Source organism: Octopus sinensis, linkage group LG5 (genome assembly GCF_006345805.1).
Source record: "Octopus sinensis linkage group LG5, ASM634580v1, whole genome shotgun sequence".
Taxonomy (NCBI): domain Eukaryota; kingdom Metazoa; phylum Mollusca; class Cephalopoda; order Octopoda; family Octopodidae; genus Octopus; species Octopus sinensis.
Genome location: NC_043001.1, coordinates 104,418,222 through 104,437,859, shown reverse-complemented (window position 1 = coordinate 104,437,859; position 19,638 = coordinate 104,418,222). Strand labels below are relative to the sequence as shown.

The following is a 19,638-nucleotide window of genomic DNA, read 5'->3' as shown; positions in this document are numbered from 1 at the left end:
ATGATGAAAAATGGTACATGTACATCACTATGAAGCAGTGTAAGGAATGGCTTAGCCCCAGTAAACAAGAGACATCGCGTGTGAAACAAGTTCTTCATCCGCATAAAACGATGTTGTGCATATCGTGGGACTGGGAAGGGATTTTCCATTACGAAGTTGTTGAAAGGAACCAAACGGTCAATGCGGAACCCTATTTTCAACAGATGGAACAACTCAACACAGCTATTCAAGAGAAAAGACCTAATCAGCAGCATGGAATTCTTCTGTTGCACGCACCAATATGACCAAGGAAGCCATTCAAATGCATGGCTGGGAAGTGCTGCTATACCCGCCATACTCTCCTAATTTGGCACTAATAGATTTCCACCTCTTTCGATCTCTTTCAAATACTATGCGTGGAATTTCATTGAATACTGATGCAGGATTGAGAGTTTGGTTGGATCAATTATTCGAGTTGAAATCGATTGATTTCTACCAACTAGGTTTTGAAAATCTTGTTGAACGCTGGGAAGAAGTTGTAAACAACAAGGGCGAATACAATATTGATTAATTAGTTATTTTTTATTAAACCTTTGAAAAAATTAAAATTTAAACAAAACGGCAGTAACTGAGTTGCCAACCCAATATATGTTCAGTATTTCAACTTCAGAAAGTCCTTGTTATGCCACTTTTAATGCACTATTTTTGTTTGTATGTATTTAACTGAAAGACAAAAGGTTCAAGCCTATTCCATACACCCACAGAACGGAGACAGGGGAGGAACAGAATAAGAGGGGAAATCTCAGTCCAAGATAATTTCTTTCCCCAGTTCACATTGAAATAATGAACTGTAGTCAAGAACAAAAGAAATGAATTGAACTTTCTTAACTTCTTCACTGTGTCATTGTGCTGTGTAAAATATCTTAGGGCACATCCACAGTGTCTCTGTCTCTATAATTGGGGAAGGGTTAAATCAAAGGGTTTGCAACCTTTTCTTAAAATGCCTGATATGCTACCAAAACTGACCAAGGACTGGCCAGTGAGCAATATAGAAGTGAGATAATGAAGAATTACTTGTTATTCAAAGCCAAAAGTCTTTTGCCAGAATAATTGAATGCAGCTTAATTTGAATGAATGAACATGAGTTTCAAGCTTAATGAAAATTTGAAGCATTTATAATACTTTGTGATATTATTTATTCATTTGTTCCTTTTGGAAAACCAAGATGCTTTACCTATTAGCAAGAGTCATGCTCTTGTTAAGAAGCCAGTTAAGATAAACCTAAAACTGACATCGACTCACCATGGCTGCTTTTGCTGACAGAGAAATCTTAGTACACTAAATACATTTCAGTTTCATACTATACAGACATCCACAAATATGATGCCAGGGGATAATTAGAGATTAAACCTATTCAAATGAATTCTAGATTTAGATTAAAATAATAAAATGTACAAATATAAAATAACAGTTCTGTAATGGTTCTTTTTGTGAGCTGGTGTAGAAGTAATGATGATTGCAATGATGTGATGAAAATATGTTTGTTTCTTTTGCAGGAAGCTGGTAGAGAAACACTTTAAAAAGCATGAGGTTAGTTGATATGATTTATTTACTGTGCAGTATATTGGCAGAGAGATTCAAGCATCGGATAGAAGGCTTTGCAGTATTTGTCTTGGTTGTCTACATTCTGAGTTCAAATATCAGTGAAATTAATTTTACCTTTTACTTTTTGAAATTGATAATAATAGTAGCAGTCCAGGATTGTTAAAACACCTGACTGGATGCCTTGTGGTATCTCATCATGCTCTTTCCCTTCTCACAGCCATGCTTGTGGTGACACTACTGTGAAGCTGTATTGGCCTTTGTCTTTTCCTTAGATAACATTGTGCTGTAGACAGAGGCTTCAATGTACAAGCAACAGCTGGTCTTCTACACAGTTTCCATCTACCAAATTTTATTCACAACGAATTGGTCAAACAATTACTATGGTAGAAAACACTTGTCCAAGGTGCTGTGCATTGGGAGGCTTCATTGTACATGCAACAGCTAGTCTTCTACTTTAACATGGGGTCAAACCAAATGCTGTGTATGAAATTTGGCAGCAGCAAGCTCTTCGAAATCTCTTTTGTATGGACTTTACTTGTTCTTCGGTTTTAAATTTGATCTGTTTTCCATTCTAATACCATCAGCTGTTCCTATGATGCATTCAGTGGAATTCCTTCTGTAGTAAGCATTCACTCGAGGTATATGGTCTGATGATACCAAACAAGTGATGGTTTCATCCGCCCCTTTTCCTACCAGTGATGGAGGCCCTGCATAAGTGTCCTTATTGGGTTTAGTCATAAAAAACATTCTTTTGGATAATAGGTCTGCTGGATCTGGACTGACCTGGGCTAAAGAATTACAACAGAGCTAAAAAGAACTGATTTGTTAATAAATCTGGTGTTATTTAATTATCAACTACCAAAGTGGATACACCTGTAGAAATGTGATTGTTGTGGGACAAAACTATTGGATTACATGCTCTTAGGTCATACGATCAAATCCAGTGCAGGTGTTTTATTTATTTATTCTGCATTTTCCCTTCATGTACCTCAATTCATGTCAGTGTTTGGATTAATTTAGAAGATAATCTCTTAATACTGTCTGAAATTGAGCAGCAACCTAACTACAGATAACACTAACAACAAGGTATGTTGTCATTGCAGTATTCTTGTGGTTAATATAGTGCTGCTGTTGCTGGCGTCAGTAGCAGCAGCAGTACTACTAATGACATTGGATCTGCATTATGGATAAACAGCCATTGCATTTGACTGAATAATCTGCTAAAGGGTTAAAAAGAAAGCTGCAAAAACCTTCAACATTCTGTCATCTATGAAGGTTTTTCTAAAGACTCTTAATTCATTTAAGAAATAAGGTAAATGATATCATTAGCCTACCTGTGACATCACAGTATGTAACAAGGTGCAGTTTCATCTAAGTCACCTGTTCTTTCTGATGTGTTTCTAACTAGAGATGTCGTGATTGAGATTTCTCTTGTTTTCTACCAAAATATTTAAAAGATTGGTTCTTGGGTGACCTTATTGGTACTTCCCTCACTTTCATGCATTTGGACCAAATCAGCAGTTCCTCTCCACCGATTATTTTTTACCTTCAGATATTCAGGTTGAACATCATACACTGAAATTCTTAGAAATCTGAGGCAGGGCTACCAAAATGTCCCAAATCGTAACTTGCCTCATCTGACAAACCTATAAAAAATATAAAAGTTTTGTCTTTCTAGTAGATCATTGTCTGAAGTCGAGGAACTTAATATAAGCTGATGCCATTTGAAAGATAATAGTTGATGACAATTTAGTTGCTATAATTAAGCAAATGAAACGATTATATGCAGCCTTCTGTGATGGGCCTTTTCTGTTAAGAACTAGAGATTAGATTTATTTTCTTCTCCAAACATATTTTGCTTCTCTACTTTGTTTTGAATTTCTAAACCTCTTTTTAATATTGGTAATTTGGTGAAGCATTAAGAGGAAGAGACTTGACGGTATACAAGATTTTGATATACTAGTTTAATGTTTGCAATTTCTGAAATAAAATGCAAGTGAGTTCAGTGTATCATCCCATGTATTCAAGCTTGTTAAAGCAACAAAAAGTTGTTGAAGTTGTGTTGGTAGAAGTACCCACTGCAGCTTTGATATTGAAACTAATGAAACAGAAAGCTTTTGTTTCTTGTATTGGGACTCATATTTAATTTTTTCTTATTTTTGTTATTGTTGTTTAACCATTTAAGCATTCAGATTCCTCAGTCAAATGTGATGCTTATTTAATCACATTGTTTTGAATTAATCATGCATTAGCTTTAAGACTTCAAAGATAGGATTCTTTATTTTTAGAATATGTTTACAACAAAGGCCCTCTCTCAGAGTGAAAGGCAGATTGCATGACGCTTGTGTGCAAACACTTGTACAACATGGCAGTGAAGCATGAGCTGTTACCACTGAGGACATGCATAGGCTTGAAAGAAATGAAGCTTGCATGCTTCATTGGATGTGCATTGTCAGTGTGTATATACGACAGAGTGCAAGTGTCTTGAAAGAAAAGTTGGACATAAGAGGTATCAGATATGGTGTGCAGAGTGACAACAGCACTGGTATGGTCATGTGGTGTGTCAGGACGAGGACAGATATGTAAAGAGATGCTGATCTGTAACCGTGGAGGAAGCCTGTGGAAATGTGAGACCAAGAAAGACATGAGATGAGGTGGTGAAGTGTAGAAACCATGCCAAATTTAACTGGACTCTGGTGCAACTCCTCAGCTTACTACACCTGGTCAAACTGTCCAACCCATGCCAGCATGGACAACTGACATTAAAAGATGATGATGATGATGAACGACATTGTACGGTTGGTGCGAGAAGCCAGATGTGGTTGGTGTAAATATAAAACAATTTGAATATTTGAACTGAGTATGGGCACATTCAATATGGAAGGCTTAGTTCCAGGTCATTTCTGAATGAGCAATATCTTTGAAGCTGTCAGTATTTTGTCTTCCTCCTTTACAGGAACACTATATCTAGGTACTACAGGATCCAGTATATCCAAAACTCTTTACTTTTTTTTTTTCATTCAAAATGTAATGAATATTTTGCAACTTCTTTTCATAAAGTGGAGGATTATTGCCTGATTTTGAATCTCCCATTTGTCAATTTTGTCTTTCATCTTTTCTGATTTCAGAAAATAAATATTAGTCAAGTATTTAGAAAAAATAACCCACAAAAATAACCCCATAGCTATCTCACACAAAATAATATAATCTGGTAACATGAAACTATACTTTCACTAAGTGTTTTATGTGTCTATGCAGTGACAATTCAATACAAACAACTCCTCAACCATCCTACCTTTCATCCAACTGTGAGGACATGATAACTCAGTGTTGCATATTGTCAGCTAAGTAGATTATAGGGAAATATACTGAACTGTTTTACTCAGGGGCATAATGTACCTCTTGGTCCAGGAAGCAAAGCCATTACTTTATAATTGTGAAGTTAAAACCCTAAATAGTAGACCACATTCCTTTATTAGTCATGCTCTGTGTTGCAAATAATTAGACCCCTACAAAATGTGTGATCTTGTGCATTGTTTAGAAATGATTACTTTAATTTTCCTACAGTCCTAAGTTGGTTGAAAGAATTTGTTCTGGAATTATTCCAATGTTCCTGAAATATCTTAAATTTGATGTTGCTGTGGATGTAGAGAAGCAAAAAAACCAATTGCTTCAAGAAGTGAGTCAATATCCAGTTTGATTGAAGAGTCAATTACATGGTTTAAAATAGAACTGCAGATGTTAAATCATTCAGTTTATTATAATGTCTAAGCATATGCTTTCATTTTGAATATTTATAGGAATATGAAACATTTTTGAAGGAATTGTTTTGCCTTCCAAATATTGACAAAGAAAGAGCTAAGTAAATATTTTTATTACATTTTGTTTAATTTTTAGTTTATTGAAATGAGATTTTGATGTATAAATGAGATTAAAATATAATGATATACTCTTTACTCTTTTACTTGTTTTAGTAATTTGACTGTGACCATGCTGGAGCACCACCAGGACTTATTCTTTGGAAGCCTAGTACTTATTCTATCAGTCTCTTTTGCCAAACTGCTAAGTTACTGGGACGTAAACACACCATCATCGGTTGTCAAGTGATGGTGGTGGGGACAAACACGAAAACACACACACATACACACACATATACGATGAGCTTCTTTCAGTTTCTGTCCACCAAATCCACTCACAAGCCTTTGGTCGGCCTGAGGCTATAGTAGAAGACACTTGCCCAAGGTGCCACGCAGTAGGAATGAACCAAGAACCATGTGATTGGTAAGCAAGCTAGTTACCACACATCCACTTCTGACAAGCTGGCAGAGTTGTTAGTACAACAAGCATAATGCTTAGTAGAATTTTGTGTGTCTTTACATTCTGGGTTCGAATTCTTTGCCTGTTGTCTTTAGGGGTTGAGAGAATAAGTAACAGTTGAGCACTGGGTTTATTGTTATTGACTTATCCATCTCAGATATAAAGATATATGTAGAAAATAGTAAAAGTATCCATGACAATGGATACTTGTCATGTAACTTTCATAGTTTTTATATCAACCCAGAACAGAAACAAGGAATGACACATATACAAAGCAAGGAATTCCTAGTCCAAACATGTTTCCTTCAGTTTTCTCTCCCTTTTACAAAATTTGGATCATCACCCCAAATTGCCATTGTTTTGGTGTCTTTTTAGGAGTCCATGCCACCTGCTATACACAAATCAACCAGAGAATATCTTTTTAATTTTCTTAACATCTCAGGTGAAATTTCATCCACTTGAGTGCTTTAATTACCTCTGTGAGGTTAGTCTTTGGCTTTAGATGCATCTCATGTCAACCAGAAGATCTTATACTGATCAGATTGAGAGGATCGTTAATATATTCCCTTCAAGCCCAAAGAATGCTCTTCCTTTTAGAGAGAAGAATTCCAGCTGAGTTCTTAATGTCAGCAGTGTAAGAGGGCTTCTTGTTACAAAGTGAGAAGATATTCTGCTAGAATACTTTATTGATCAATCTAAAATCAGAGTCCAGCTTAACCTCAGAGTCCTCCTATGACTTAGTCTTGGGGGTTTTTACTGCCTCTGCTGCAACCTTTCATGCCACAGTCTACCAAAAGGTCTAGAGTAATGTTACTTGACATAGCTTGGAGGCTAGGGAGTCTCTCCATGGCAAACTTCTACTTCTGCCCATTGAAGAGTTTCATCTCTGGTACTGGATTAGAATGTTGCAGGAAAGAATCACTAGATGGACTCTTCAAGCCAAGCCAATTGGTGGAGCAAAATATTGTCTCAGTTGGCCATTCTTGGAAATCCAGTCAGGCAGTCTAGTAATGGTCATTTCTGATTAGACCCTATGGATGTGATACTCTAACCTGACAACATATAATGGGTGGATATGATGGCTAGGTGAATGAATGAATTTATTTCTCCCTTTTTTTTTTCAGTTTGAAATTCAAAATTGAGATTTTTTCACAGATTGCTATCATCAAGAAGTGTTGAGAGCAGAAGAACAAAAACTATTTTAAGCTATATTTGAAATTCAAACTCAATCGTTTGATGGATTCAATCAATGTTTTCCTGTATTTCCTGGATATATCTCAGCTTTCTCAGTTTGAAATTTAAGATATTAGGCTTAATACAAATGTGTGTAAAATAATCTATGAGAAATTATATCGTTAAATTCTTATGAGTTGTATTTTGAAAATAATACAGTCTAAAAGGACATAAAAATATGCATCATTAAATATGATAATACTACAAAAATATACACTGATTAACTGTTTAGCAATGAGATTACTCTGGCAAATGTAAAGCTTCTTTATTCACATCATTTTGAATGGTTCATGGTTTATCTTGGAGCTTTGCATATTTCATGAGGTGATTCTTTGTAGAATGAGATTGTAGGGTCAGTGTGAGAAGACAGATCTGGCTATTTTGAACATAAAGTAGGTGGAACATTTGGGTTGGATATAACACTTTTAAATGCCAAAGAGTTTAAATAGCCACAACTGGTCAATTAAAATGGTTTTCATCTCTCAATTGCAATATCGTCTTCATATTCCAACAAAAAAAAAGATTGAAAAAAGAAAACAGATTTTTTTTCTTTGCCAATTCAAAAATGATGTACATAGACTGGTGATGTAGCCAGATCCTATTGTCAGGAATATGGTTAATGTGAATCCTAAGGACTAATCCAAAGATGAAATTAATTGCACAAAAAAATTATAATCATATGATTTTTCTTTTTATTATTATGATGATGCTAATGCTGATGGTGTGTGTCTCTTTATTTCGTTTACAGATTTCTGGCAAAATTATATTTTGGAAGTTACCAGGTTAGTTCTCTATTTATTTATTTTGTATGAGGCAGATATTGAGTTTGTGTAGCTGTTGGAAATAAGTTAGTAGATCCTCTGTTAATGTGAGTTGAAAGAGACAAGCATCCTAACCACAGACTTGTTATCTCTCATCTATTTTATCTCATCCAGCCAGAGCCCTTAACAATCATTTTTAGATTTAGTATTGTTTTGCTTTTAAGGTGAATTGTTGTGGGTATTCCTTTTTTAAAATAGTTAGGGTAACAGCACCAGCACCTCCACCCCCAGTAGCAGCAACAGCAGCATTAGCACCAGCAGAAGCATTGATTGTGACTTTTGTGGCTATTGTTGTTACTATTACAGTTATTGTTGTTTAGCTCCAATTGTTTTTCCATGAGAATCTAAAGACCAAAGAAACACATGAAATCCTTAAACTGTAAAAAACATCTACATGAATGAATTCTTATATCTTTTAAGAACTACAAGGTGGCATGCTGCGAGATTGAACCTGGAACCATGTGTTTGTTAAACAAGCTTCTTATAACAAAGCTACGCTCTTTTTTTTAGGCTGTAAGGGAGATATTTTCTGCTATCTTTTAGTGACTGCATAGAATCTTCTTTTAAGAAGGAAATATCAAAATCAGTTGACAGTGCAAGATGAAATGCCTTGTAGTATTATGTCACATCCCTTTACTGCATCACTTCTCAAGTTAGGTAATATCCCCCATCAGTCAATAATTTCAGCTCTTTACTAGAAGTTAGAATGTATAGATAAAAGGATTAATTTTTTTTTTAAGTGTTTCTATGAGTCAGGTAATGTTTTGTATCATTGAAGAATTGAAACCAGTCCAAAATAGAATTATTAATGTCAAATCATTGCTTTTATTATAAAATTACAACAAATGCTTTTATTGTAACCTTTTTTAGGTGTATAAATATTTTGAAAAGGACGTGAACGATTATCCAAAAGCACTTGATAGCATAAAAGCCAGGTAAGTGAATACATAACATTCTGCTTAAGTTTGATTGACTTTGAATTATGAGGAGACTGTGATGTATAAATATGATAACAATATAAGGATGTGTAAATGTAGGAAATAATAAGAGAAGCCATGACATTGTTGATATGAGACAACATGAAATATCTATGCTCAGTATTTCAACTTCAGTAAGTTCTGGTTGCACAACTTTTAATACACTATTTTTGTTTCTATGTATTTAACTGCAAGACAAAAGGCTCAAACCTATTCCATACACCCACAGAACAGAGACAGGGGAAAAACAGAATAAGGGGGTAATTTTCAGTTCAAGATCATTTCTTTCCCTAGTTCACATTGAAATGAATTGAAAAATAAAGGTTTTAAATTCTGACTAAATTTAAAATTAATCTTTCTCAGTGCCAAGTGAGAAGCACCTGTGTCAGTGGCACATAAAATGCACCTGTGCTGGTTCCACATAAGACATCTTTGTTAAGGGTCAGATTGTTTAATAGAAGCTAGCAAGCCAGAAAGCTACAGCAGTCTCTAGACGTCTGTTTTGGAATGGTTTCTTCAGTTGGATGCTTTCCCTAAGGCCAGCCACTTTACAAATTGAACCATTTGCTTTATACATGGCATTAGCATTTGAGTTCTTTATGTGATGCATGCACCAGTGCTTGTGATGTAGAACTAACAATTATGATTGCGATGACGAGATGAAAATACATGTTTGTTTGTTTTGCAGGAAACTTGCAGAAGAACACTTTAAAGATTATACGGTTAGTTGATATGATTTATTTACTGTGCAGTGTATTGGCTGACTTGGGTCTTTTCTCTTTGGCTTTCACTTTTCAATTCCTTTAATTTTGTTCCACTTGATTCACATTTGGTGTGTTGATGTAGTGGAAATGAAATTCAATTTTGCCTTAAATTAAGAAATAAATTTTGGGTAATTTTAGCTTATCAAATGCCACAGACATAGTGTTTCCTGTATGAATAGTAATAAGCCAAGTTGTTGTGTAGTCTGCTTATCCATTTGCTGCCAACTCAAAAGTGATGGAGAAAGTGAAAACTGAAGAGGGTGTGTTTTATCAGTCAGACCTATGACCAAAAGTTTTCTAGGACTACCATTATCTGGTATGTCCTTCCTCAAAATCTTTCTGGAGCAAGTGAAGAACATCATCAGATTCAACATGAAAAATTACATCAGTATACCACATTTGAAAATCTTTTAATTTTAAAAATTCAAAATGTGAAACCAAACAGAAAAGATCCGCTGAGTGATTAGAGCATCGGATAGAAGACTTTGAAGTATTTGTCTTGGTTGTCTACATTCTGAGTTCAAATACCAGTGAAGTTAAATTTACCTTTCACTTTGGGAATTTGATAATAATAGTAGCAGTCCTGATTGGATGCCTTGTGGTGTCTCATCCTGCTCTTTCCTTTCTCTCAGCTATGCTTGTAGTGACACTGCTGTGAAGCTGTATTGGCCTTTGTCTTCACTTTTTGAATTTGATAATGATAGCAGCAGTTCAGGATTGATCAAACAACAGATTAGATGCCTTGTGATATCTCATCCTACTCTTTCCCAGGACTTATTCTTTGTAAGCCTAGTACTTATTCTATCAGTCTGCTTTGCCGAACTGCTAAGTTACAGGGACATAAACATGCCAACATTGGTTGTCAAGCAATGGTAGGGGGATAAATACAAATACAAAAACATATACATAAATATTTTGTCTTTCATCCTACCAGATTACAGAAAATAATATATTAGTCAAGTATTTAACGAAATAACCCCATGGCTATTTCACACAAAATAACATGACCTCGTAGAATGAAACTGTACTTTCACTAAATGTTTTATGTGTCTATGCAGTGACAATTCAATACAAACAACTCCTCAACCATCCTACCTTTCACCAAACAGTGAGGACATGATAGCTGGATTGAGAGAGAGAGCTCCAGCATCACTCAGTTGTTGCATATTGTCAGCTAAGTAGATTAGAGAGAAATTTACTGAACCGTTTTACTCAGGGGCATAATGTACCTCTTGGTCCAGGAAGCAAAACCATTACTTTATAATTGTGAAGTTAAAACCCTAATTAGTAGACCACATTCCTTTATTAGTCAAGCTCTGTGTTGCAAATAATTAGACCCCTACAAAATGTGTGATCTTGTGCATTGTTTAGAAATGATTACTTTAATTTTCCTACTGTCCTAAGTTGGTTGAAAGAATTTGTTCTGGAATTATTCCAATGTTCCTGAAATATCTGAAATTTGATGTTGCTGTGGATGTAGAGAAACAAAACAACCAATTGCTTCAGGAAGTGAGGCAATATCCAGTTTGATTGAAGAGTCAATTACATGGTAAAATAGAACTACATATGTTAAATGATTGATTGATTGATTGATTCTAGTTTCAGCCCATGAGCTGTGGCCATGCTGGGGCACCGCCATTTGGTCTTGCTACATGGTTTTACTTCACGAATGCTTTTTAGCAACTGCCATTTGGTGTATGAGAGAGTTCGATGCAGCTGCCCTCATCTGCACCTCCTGCCGTGAAGTTGGTTCATCTGGGATACCTGACAAGAAGAGATCCAGTTTCATTTTAAAGACATTTGCATCCACCCCATGCAGGTCTCTTAGATTCTTCGGGAGGATATTGAAGTGCTGTGGGCCTCAGAAGCCCAGGCTGTCACAGTATTTTGTCCTACATCTTGATGGCAAATTTGGAATCCTAGGCACCACACAGTGGCGCCCAGTTCTGGCATTTGTGTAACTCTCGACGCCAAAGTTTGGGATAAGTCCCTCCAGGATCTTCCAGATGTATATTATGGCATATCTTTCTCGCCTACGCTCCAAGGAATAGAGTTTTAATCTCTTGAGTCTTTCCCAGTAGCTTATATTCTGCATAGAGGCTATCTTCTTCGTGTAGCTACGTTGGATCACCTCAAGTTATGTGATCAACTTGACACTGGATGGTGACCATAGCTGGGAGCAATAGTCAAAGTGGCTTAGGACAAGTGTCCTCCAGAGGACCATCATGGTTTCTTGTTCTCTTGTTCTAAAGGTTCTGAGAATATATCCTGCCAGTCGTCTACATTTCATTGCCAATTTAGCAACATGTACACGAAAGGTTGCGTCATCACTCATGTAAATACCCAGGTCACGCACTGATTGTGCCTCTGGGATTGCAATTCCTCCGGGTCCAGTGTATTCATTGGGTATTGCATGTAGTTTTGCATGCTGATAGTATAAAGCTTGAAACTTTTCAGCATTGAACTGCATGCTATTCTTTTCAGCCCACTTGTATATTTTGTCTAGCTCACATTGCAGGCGTTTAGTGTCCTCAGGGTTCTGTATTACCTGTGAAACTTTTGTATCATCTGCATAACTTGTGATCGTGGCTCTCTGCGTGGCTGAGGGCATGTCTGAGAGGGCCATTATGAACAGTAGTGGTCCCAGAACAGTGCCCTGCGGAACACCGCTCACTATTTGCGTGTTAATGGAAGTGGCCCCATTGGCTACTACCACCTGACTTCTATCTTTCAGAAAGTCATGAAGCCATTCTCCCAGTTTTCCAACTATGTTGAGATCACGCAGTTTGTGACATATCATTCCATGATCGACTTTATCAAAGGCCTTTGCAAAGTCGAGATATATCACTTCCACATTTGAGTGGTTGAGCAGTCATTTCAGCACCCAGTCATAGTGTTGTAGGAGCTGAGTTAAGCAGCTTCTCCCTGGTCGGAAACCATGTTGGGTGCCGGGCAGCAAGTCATTTTCTTCAAGGAAGGTGATCAGTTTCCTTCTGACTATTCGTTCCATGACCTTGCTGATGTGTGAGGTCAGAGAGATAGGTCTGTAGTTCTTGGCCTCCGCTCTGCTACCTCCTTTATGAATAAGGCATATTTTACCTTCCTTCAGTTTTCTTGGAAGTTTGCCAGCTGCAAGGAAGCTCTGAAAGAGGAACTGCAGTGGTCTTGCTAGGACTCTCTTACATACTTTTAGGAGGATTGCCGGGAATCCATCGGGGCCAGTAGCTGAGTCTGTTTTCATTTCATCTATAGCCTTTATTACATCGTCTTCCTTTATATCGATGTAATTTATTGTCGCCGCCTCTGATTTTATATCTGCAGTGGTAAAGAAGTCAGTTGGATTGGTGATTTGGAAATGCCCAAGGGGTGGAGTGAAAACACTCTTGAATTGCTCATTCAGTATTTCACTTACCCTCATTGGTTTCCCTGTGAGTGTGCCATCCTTTTCAAGGAGTGGCCCTATCCTACAGTGCACCGTAGTTGTTTCTTTGGCATACCTGTAGAAAGCTCTGGGGTTAGATTTTATGTTGTCTATAGCCCAGGCTTCTTTGTCTGCTCTTTCCTTTTCATGGGAGAGTTGCAGACATTTTTCAATTTCCAACAGTTTTATTTTCAGGCGGGACTTTTCACTGCTTTCAATTTGTTTGTTTAGGTGATTTGAAAATTTTGTACGCCGTCTCATTAAAATTTTCCTCTCTCTGAGGATTTTGTTCTTGTGTACAGTGGCCTTTCTCTCTGGGACACATTTGTAGCATATGGCTTGCATTACAGACATGAATTGTTGAAGTTTCACATCGATGTCTGGCGAAGAGAGACATTCAGGCCAGTTTTGTTTGAGGATCTCTTTCTCAATTTGTTTCCAGTTTGCCTTATGGAAGTTCAAGCTGGAAAGATTCTGAGGGTTTCTTGTAGGCTGCATGTCCATGCTTTCCTTTGGCCCGTACATGGTCAGCTCTACCATGTTGTGATCCGAGAGTAGTGTCGGTGTCATTTTCACATTATGGATGAGATCCATATTATTTGTGAAGCAGAGATCCAGTGTGTTACCTGCCCTGGTTGGTTGGAGTATTACTTGCTCCATGTACAGGGTGTTGATGAGGTTCAGGAGGGACCTCGCCTGTCCTCGTTCACATCTTGTCATTCCTGGGAGAGAAAGGCCCTCGGGCCATCTGACATTGGGTAGATTGAAGTCTCCCATAAGAAGTACACTTATGTGTTGTTCTAATGTGATTAGAACTTCTTCTATTTTTATAAGGCAGTCTTCAAACTTGCCTACATGGCTTGGGGCATCTGGAGGGCGATATGTAGCACACACAACTACATCAAGTTGCCTAATATGTACAATTAGTGTGCCACACACCGAGTTTGAGTATGACAAAAGGACCTGGGGTGTGAGGTCCTCACGGATGTACATAGCAACTCCTCCATGACTCCTTTCTTTTCTGTCGGTCCGTAGTACAACATACTGTGGTATGTGTAATTCTGCATCTGCTATGTCCGGTTTCAGGTGCGTTTCTGTAAGTGCTATGCATAAGGCTTGATTGCATGCAACAAAGTCTCTCAAGAACGGGATTTTTGTCCTGTTACTGAGTGTTTCAGTTTATTATAAAAGTCTAAAGATATGCTTTCATTTTGAATATTTGCAGGGTTATAGAGAGTTTTCAGACAAACTTTATAGTCTTCCAAAATATCACAGAGAAGATAATGAGTAAGTAATTTTATTATGTCTTGTTCAGGTTTGGTAGTGGTTTCAATTAGATGAGGAAACTGTATGAATGTGATTATGATTTAAGTATTTATGTGCTAAAAATATTTAGAGAAGCCCTGATTGTCTATACTAGAGATATATATTCAATATTTCAACTTCAGTAAGTCCTAGTTATGCAGCTTTTAATAAACATCTTATTAATTTATTTATTTTAGTAGGCTGAAGCCTTTTAGGTATATATATATCCTGACCAGAAGCAGGGGATAATAACCCAAAGAGAGAAAGTTAACTTTAAATAGCATGGAAAAGTGGATGGTAAAACAATTTTGATGATGATGATGATGATGGTGGTGGTACTGCTGTCGCCGGTGCTGCTGTGTATATGTGTGTATCATCATCATCATCATCATTTAGTGTCTGCTTTCCATGTTGGCATGGGTTAGATGGTTTGACTGAAACTGATAAACCAGAGAACTGCACAAAGTTCCTGTTTGATATAGAATGGTTTCTATGGCTGGATGTTCTTCCTAACGCCAACCACTTCAACTGTGTAATGGGTGCTTTTCACATGCCATTTAAGTGACACCGGCACTGTCCACAACTACAATTTCACTTGACTCGATGAGTCTTTTCAAGCATGGCATATTACCAACAATCTCAGTTACTTGTCATCTTCTCCATGGGGCCCAACATTCCAAGGGTCCTTTTTACATGTCACCAAAATGGGTGCCATTTATGTGATACCAGCATCAGCTATGACTATAATTTCACTTGGTTTGATGGATTTTCTCAAGCACGGCATATTGTCAAAGGTCTCAGTCACTTGCCATTGCCTCTGTGAGGCCCAGCATTTGAAGATCATACTTCACCACCTCATCCCATGTCTTCCTGAGTCTACTTCTTCTGCAGGTTCCATTCACAATTAGAGATCAGCATATGTATATATGTATTTTATCATCATCATCTTTTCGATGTTCATATTTCATGCTGGCATGGTCTGGGCAGTTTGATAGGATCCAATGGGATGAAGAACTATATCATACTCCAGTGTCTGCTTTGTGAATTATTTCTATCGCTAGATGCCTTTCCTAACATCAACCACATCACAGTGTTATACTGGGTACTTTTCCATGCCATTGGCACCAGTTAGGTCACTGTGCATCTAGAAATGCCTATGAAAACTAAGAAGAGGGGCATGTGCTAGCAAATGAAGATTAAGGTATAAGAAATGGAGATGGGGCAAAAGAAAAGTATTCTATAAATAACCACTCCCCAATGGCCCAAGAAAATTTGCCACCTTCAACAAACACTGCTGCTGGTGCTGCCGAATTTTACCCAAACAATCAGTTATGAATAACAACTCATTGAATAAATGTCATGGTTTACTACTACTGTTACCAAACCTAATTCAGACTAATAACAGAGGAAAATTCCTCTTTGAACAATGTCATATTTATATATCCTGAAGAGATCATACTAATAATGCATAAATCGCTGCATATAAATATGCAATTAATGCAATTAAATCACATTGGACAATTATCACAAGTAAACCAACTGTAAATAAACATAAAGTTTGAATGTCCAAATTCTTCATTCTCCTTGTTATCAATACTGTACTTTACATTCTATGTAGCTAGGACAAAACTGTAACATCGGATGGGAATTAAAGGAAATTTACTATAAAACACATCATCTGAAGGAACAAGCATTGGCATTTTACATAGAGAAATTCTGTATCTGCCTGGATATTATATCCCTCCTCTTACTATAAATATATATGTGTGTGTGTGTGTGTGTGTATATATATATATATATATATATATATATATATATATATATATGTGTGTATATATATATATTATATATATATATATATATATATCTTTTCAGGTACAGAACACTGCGGCCCCTCATCCCAGGGTCTCAGAGGCCCACACCTCCCACACCCTCAGGGTAGGCACCCTCAACGTTGGCACATTGAAAGGTAGGTCTGGCGAGATAGTCGAGATGCTTGAACGGAGACGTGTTGATGTATGTTGTATGCAAGAAATAAGGTGGAGAGGAGGATCTGCTAGGGTCCTCACAGGCAAGGGACACAGGTACAAGATTTTCTGGGCAGGGAACACTGACGGGGTTGGTGGCGTGGGTATAATTATCGCTGAGAAATGGATAGATAGAGTAATTGAGGTAATCAGAGTAAGTGACAGAATACTTAAGATTAGAATAGTGCTTCATAATAGATTAGCAACCATTATATCGGCCTATGCCCCTCAGCCAGGGCTACCCGATGGACAGAAAGACAGTTTCTATGACACCCTACTGCAGACCACCTCATCGACGAACGACAGGGACCTTCTCTTTGTGGCTGGTGATTTCAATGGGCATGTTGGACGACATGCTGGGGGCTTCCATGGCGTACATGGAGGCTACGGTTATGGTTCCCGCAACGAGGAGGGAACCAGGCTGCTGGAGTTCTGCGATGCGAATAGTCTTATGGTCTGCAACACTAACTTCAGGAAACCAACAAGCCACCTGGTCACCTACCGATCGGGCCGGCATACTAGCCAAATCGACTACATCCTTGCCAGAAAAAGGGAAAGATGGCTGCTTAAAAATGCCAAAACCTTCCCAGGCGAAGAATGCACCCCACAACATAGACTGGTAGTTAGTGACTTTAGGATCAGGACTAAGAGGGCGACTAGAAGACGACCAACATGGAGAAGAAGGGTCTGGAAGCTTAAAGCCCCTGCGAATGGACAGAGATTTAGAGATATGTTACTTGAAGCCTTTGACGAAGTGGAAGGGGGTATAGCTACACATGGGGTAGAAGACAACTGGACGTTTCTGAGGAACAACCTGCTGAAAGCCGCTGACCAGATCTGTGGCTGGTGCAAAGTCCCCTTAAGACCCAAAATAACGTGGTGGTGGAACAATATTGTTGACAGGGCTATTAGACAAAAGAAACAGGCTTGGAAGGCCTGGAAGAACGGTGGTAGCAGGGAAGGGTATCAGACTGCCAGAAGGGAAGCTAGGAGACAGGTCTATCTAGCCAGAGGGGAAGCAGATAAGAGAAAATTTGCCAATGTCCTGCGCCGTGAGGATGAAAGACTTGAGGTATTTCGTGTTGCAAGACAGTGTGTGAGAGAGAATCGTGATGTGGTAGGAGAGAAATGTGTTCGCATGGAGGATGGTTCACTTGCGCTAAATGAGGATGCAAAGAGAGAAGCTTGGAGACGCCACTATGAAAGGTTACTGAATGAGGAAAATGAATGGGATAAAGAGAGTCTGCCGAATGTTGACCCTACAGAGGGACCAGCTATCCGAGTTGATAGTTCCGTGGTAGCTAAGGCAATTAGAAGCATGAAGACAGGGAAAGCCCCAGGCCCATCAGGAATTACTGCAGAGATGCTCAAAATATCTGGCAGTGTCGGCTATAACCTAGTCACCCGTATAGTCAACCAGGTGATACACGAAGGAGTCATACCCAATGACTGGTGCAGCAGCATACTAGTCAACTGCTACAAAGGTAAAGGTGATGCCCTAGATACAAATAATTACAGAGGTATCAAGCTGTTGGATCAAGTAATGAAGGTTACGGAGAGGGTCATAGCCCAACTAATCAGAGAGAGAGTTAGTTTAGATGAGATGCAGTTTGGGTTCGTGCCAGGAAAAAGTACCACTGATGCTATATTCCTGGTAAGGCAGCTGCAGGAGAAATACCTAGCCAAAGATAAGCCCCTGTACCTGGCTTTCGTTGACATGGAGAAAGCTTTTGATAGGGTCCCCCGATCCCTTATCTGGTGGTCAATGAGGAAACTAGGGATAGATGAATGGCTGGTGAGGACTGTGCAAGCCATGTACAGAGATGCCGTAAGTAAGGTGAGGGTTGGCAACATGTACACAGAAGAATTCAAAGTAGAGGTTGGGGTCCACCAGGGTTCAGTACTCAGCCCCCTCCTATTTATCATAGTACTCCAGGCAATTACGGAGGAATTCAAGACAGGCTGTCCCTGGGAGCTCCTCTACGCTGACGACCTTGCTCTTATTGCTGAGTCACTATCAGAACTGGAGGAGAAGTTCCAGGTGTGGAAGGAGGGTTTAGAATCAAGGGGCCTTAGAGTCAACCTAGCTAAAACCAAAGTACTAATAAGTAGAAAGGTAGACAATCCACAAATATCTTCAGGAAGATGGCCCTGCTCGATCTGTAGAAAAGGTGTAGGTAGAAACTCTATAAGATGTACCCAGTGTAAGCTATGGACACATAAGAGGTGCAGCAATGTCAAAGGTAGGCTAACTGGGAAGATAGTTTTTGTATGTGGCAGATGCTCGGGAGCATTAACCTCCGAAAATCTGCAGAAAACAACTTCCGTCACTTTCCAGGGGGAAAAACTAGAAGTAGTTGATAGCTTCCGTTATCTAGGTGACCAAGTCAGTAGTGGGGGTGGGTGCGCTGAAAGTGTAACTGCTAGAATAAGAATAGCCTGGGCAAAGTTTAGGGAGCTCTTACCTCTGCTGGTGACTAAAGGCCTCTCGCTCAGAGTAAAAGGCAGACTGTATGATGCGTGTGTACGAACAGCCATGCTACATGGCAGCGAAACATGGGCTGTGACTGCTGAGGACATGCGTAAGCTCGTGAGGAATGAAGCCAGTATGCTCCGATGGATGTGTAATGTCAGTGTACATACTCGACAGAGCGTTAGCACCTTGAGAGAAATGTTGTACCTAAGAAGCATCAGTTGTGGTGTGCAAGAGAGACGATTGCGCTGGTATGGTCATGTGGCGAGAATGGATGAAGATAGGTGTGTGAGAAAGTGCCAATCCCTAGCAGTTGAGGGAACCCGTGGAAGAGGTAGACCCAGGAAAACCTGGGACGAGGTGGTGAAGCACGACCTTCGAACTTTAGGCCTCACTGAGGAAATGACCAGAGACCGAGACCTTTGGAAATATTCTGTACGTGAGAAGACCAGGCAGGACAAGTGAGCCCAGCCCACTTATGAATGCCTTTCCTCCCTTGGACACAAAGACCGGTTGAGGCAAGCGAAGTCGATATAGAACCTCATCCGACGACAGACACCCATCCCAACCCCCCATGCTTGCGAAGACATGTTGGGGCAAGCGAAATCGAAATCGAAACCGAATTGAACCAGCCAGGATCCCTGGCCTGGTGGTACGTAAAAAGCACTATCCGACTCGGGGCCGTGGCACGTAAAATACTCCAATGCGACCGTACG

At 38.8% G+C, this 19,638-nt stretch overlaps 1 protein-coding gene across 1 annotated transcript in view; it reads left to right on the top strand.

Annotated features, from left to right (window-relative positions):
* LOC115212235 overlaps nt 1–19,638 on the top strand; it is a 323,796-nt gene that overhangs the window by 218,828 nt on the left and 85,330 nt on the right. Inside the window, exons 62-67 of the mRNA XM_036502985.1 lie at nt 1,536–1,569; nt 5,385–5,446; nt 7,883–7,916; nt 8,826–8,890; nt 9,621–9,654; nt 14,343–14,404. Coding sequence (XP_036358878.1) covers nt 1,536–1,569; nt 5,385–5,446; nt 7,883–7,916; nt 8,826–8,890; nt 9,621–9,654; nt 14,343–14,404 — 291 coding nt within the window. The remainder of the gene's footprint in view (nt 1–1,535; nt 1,570–5,384; nt 5,447–7,882; nt 7,917–8,825; nt 8,891–9,620; nt 9,655–14,342; nt 14,405–19,638) is intronic.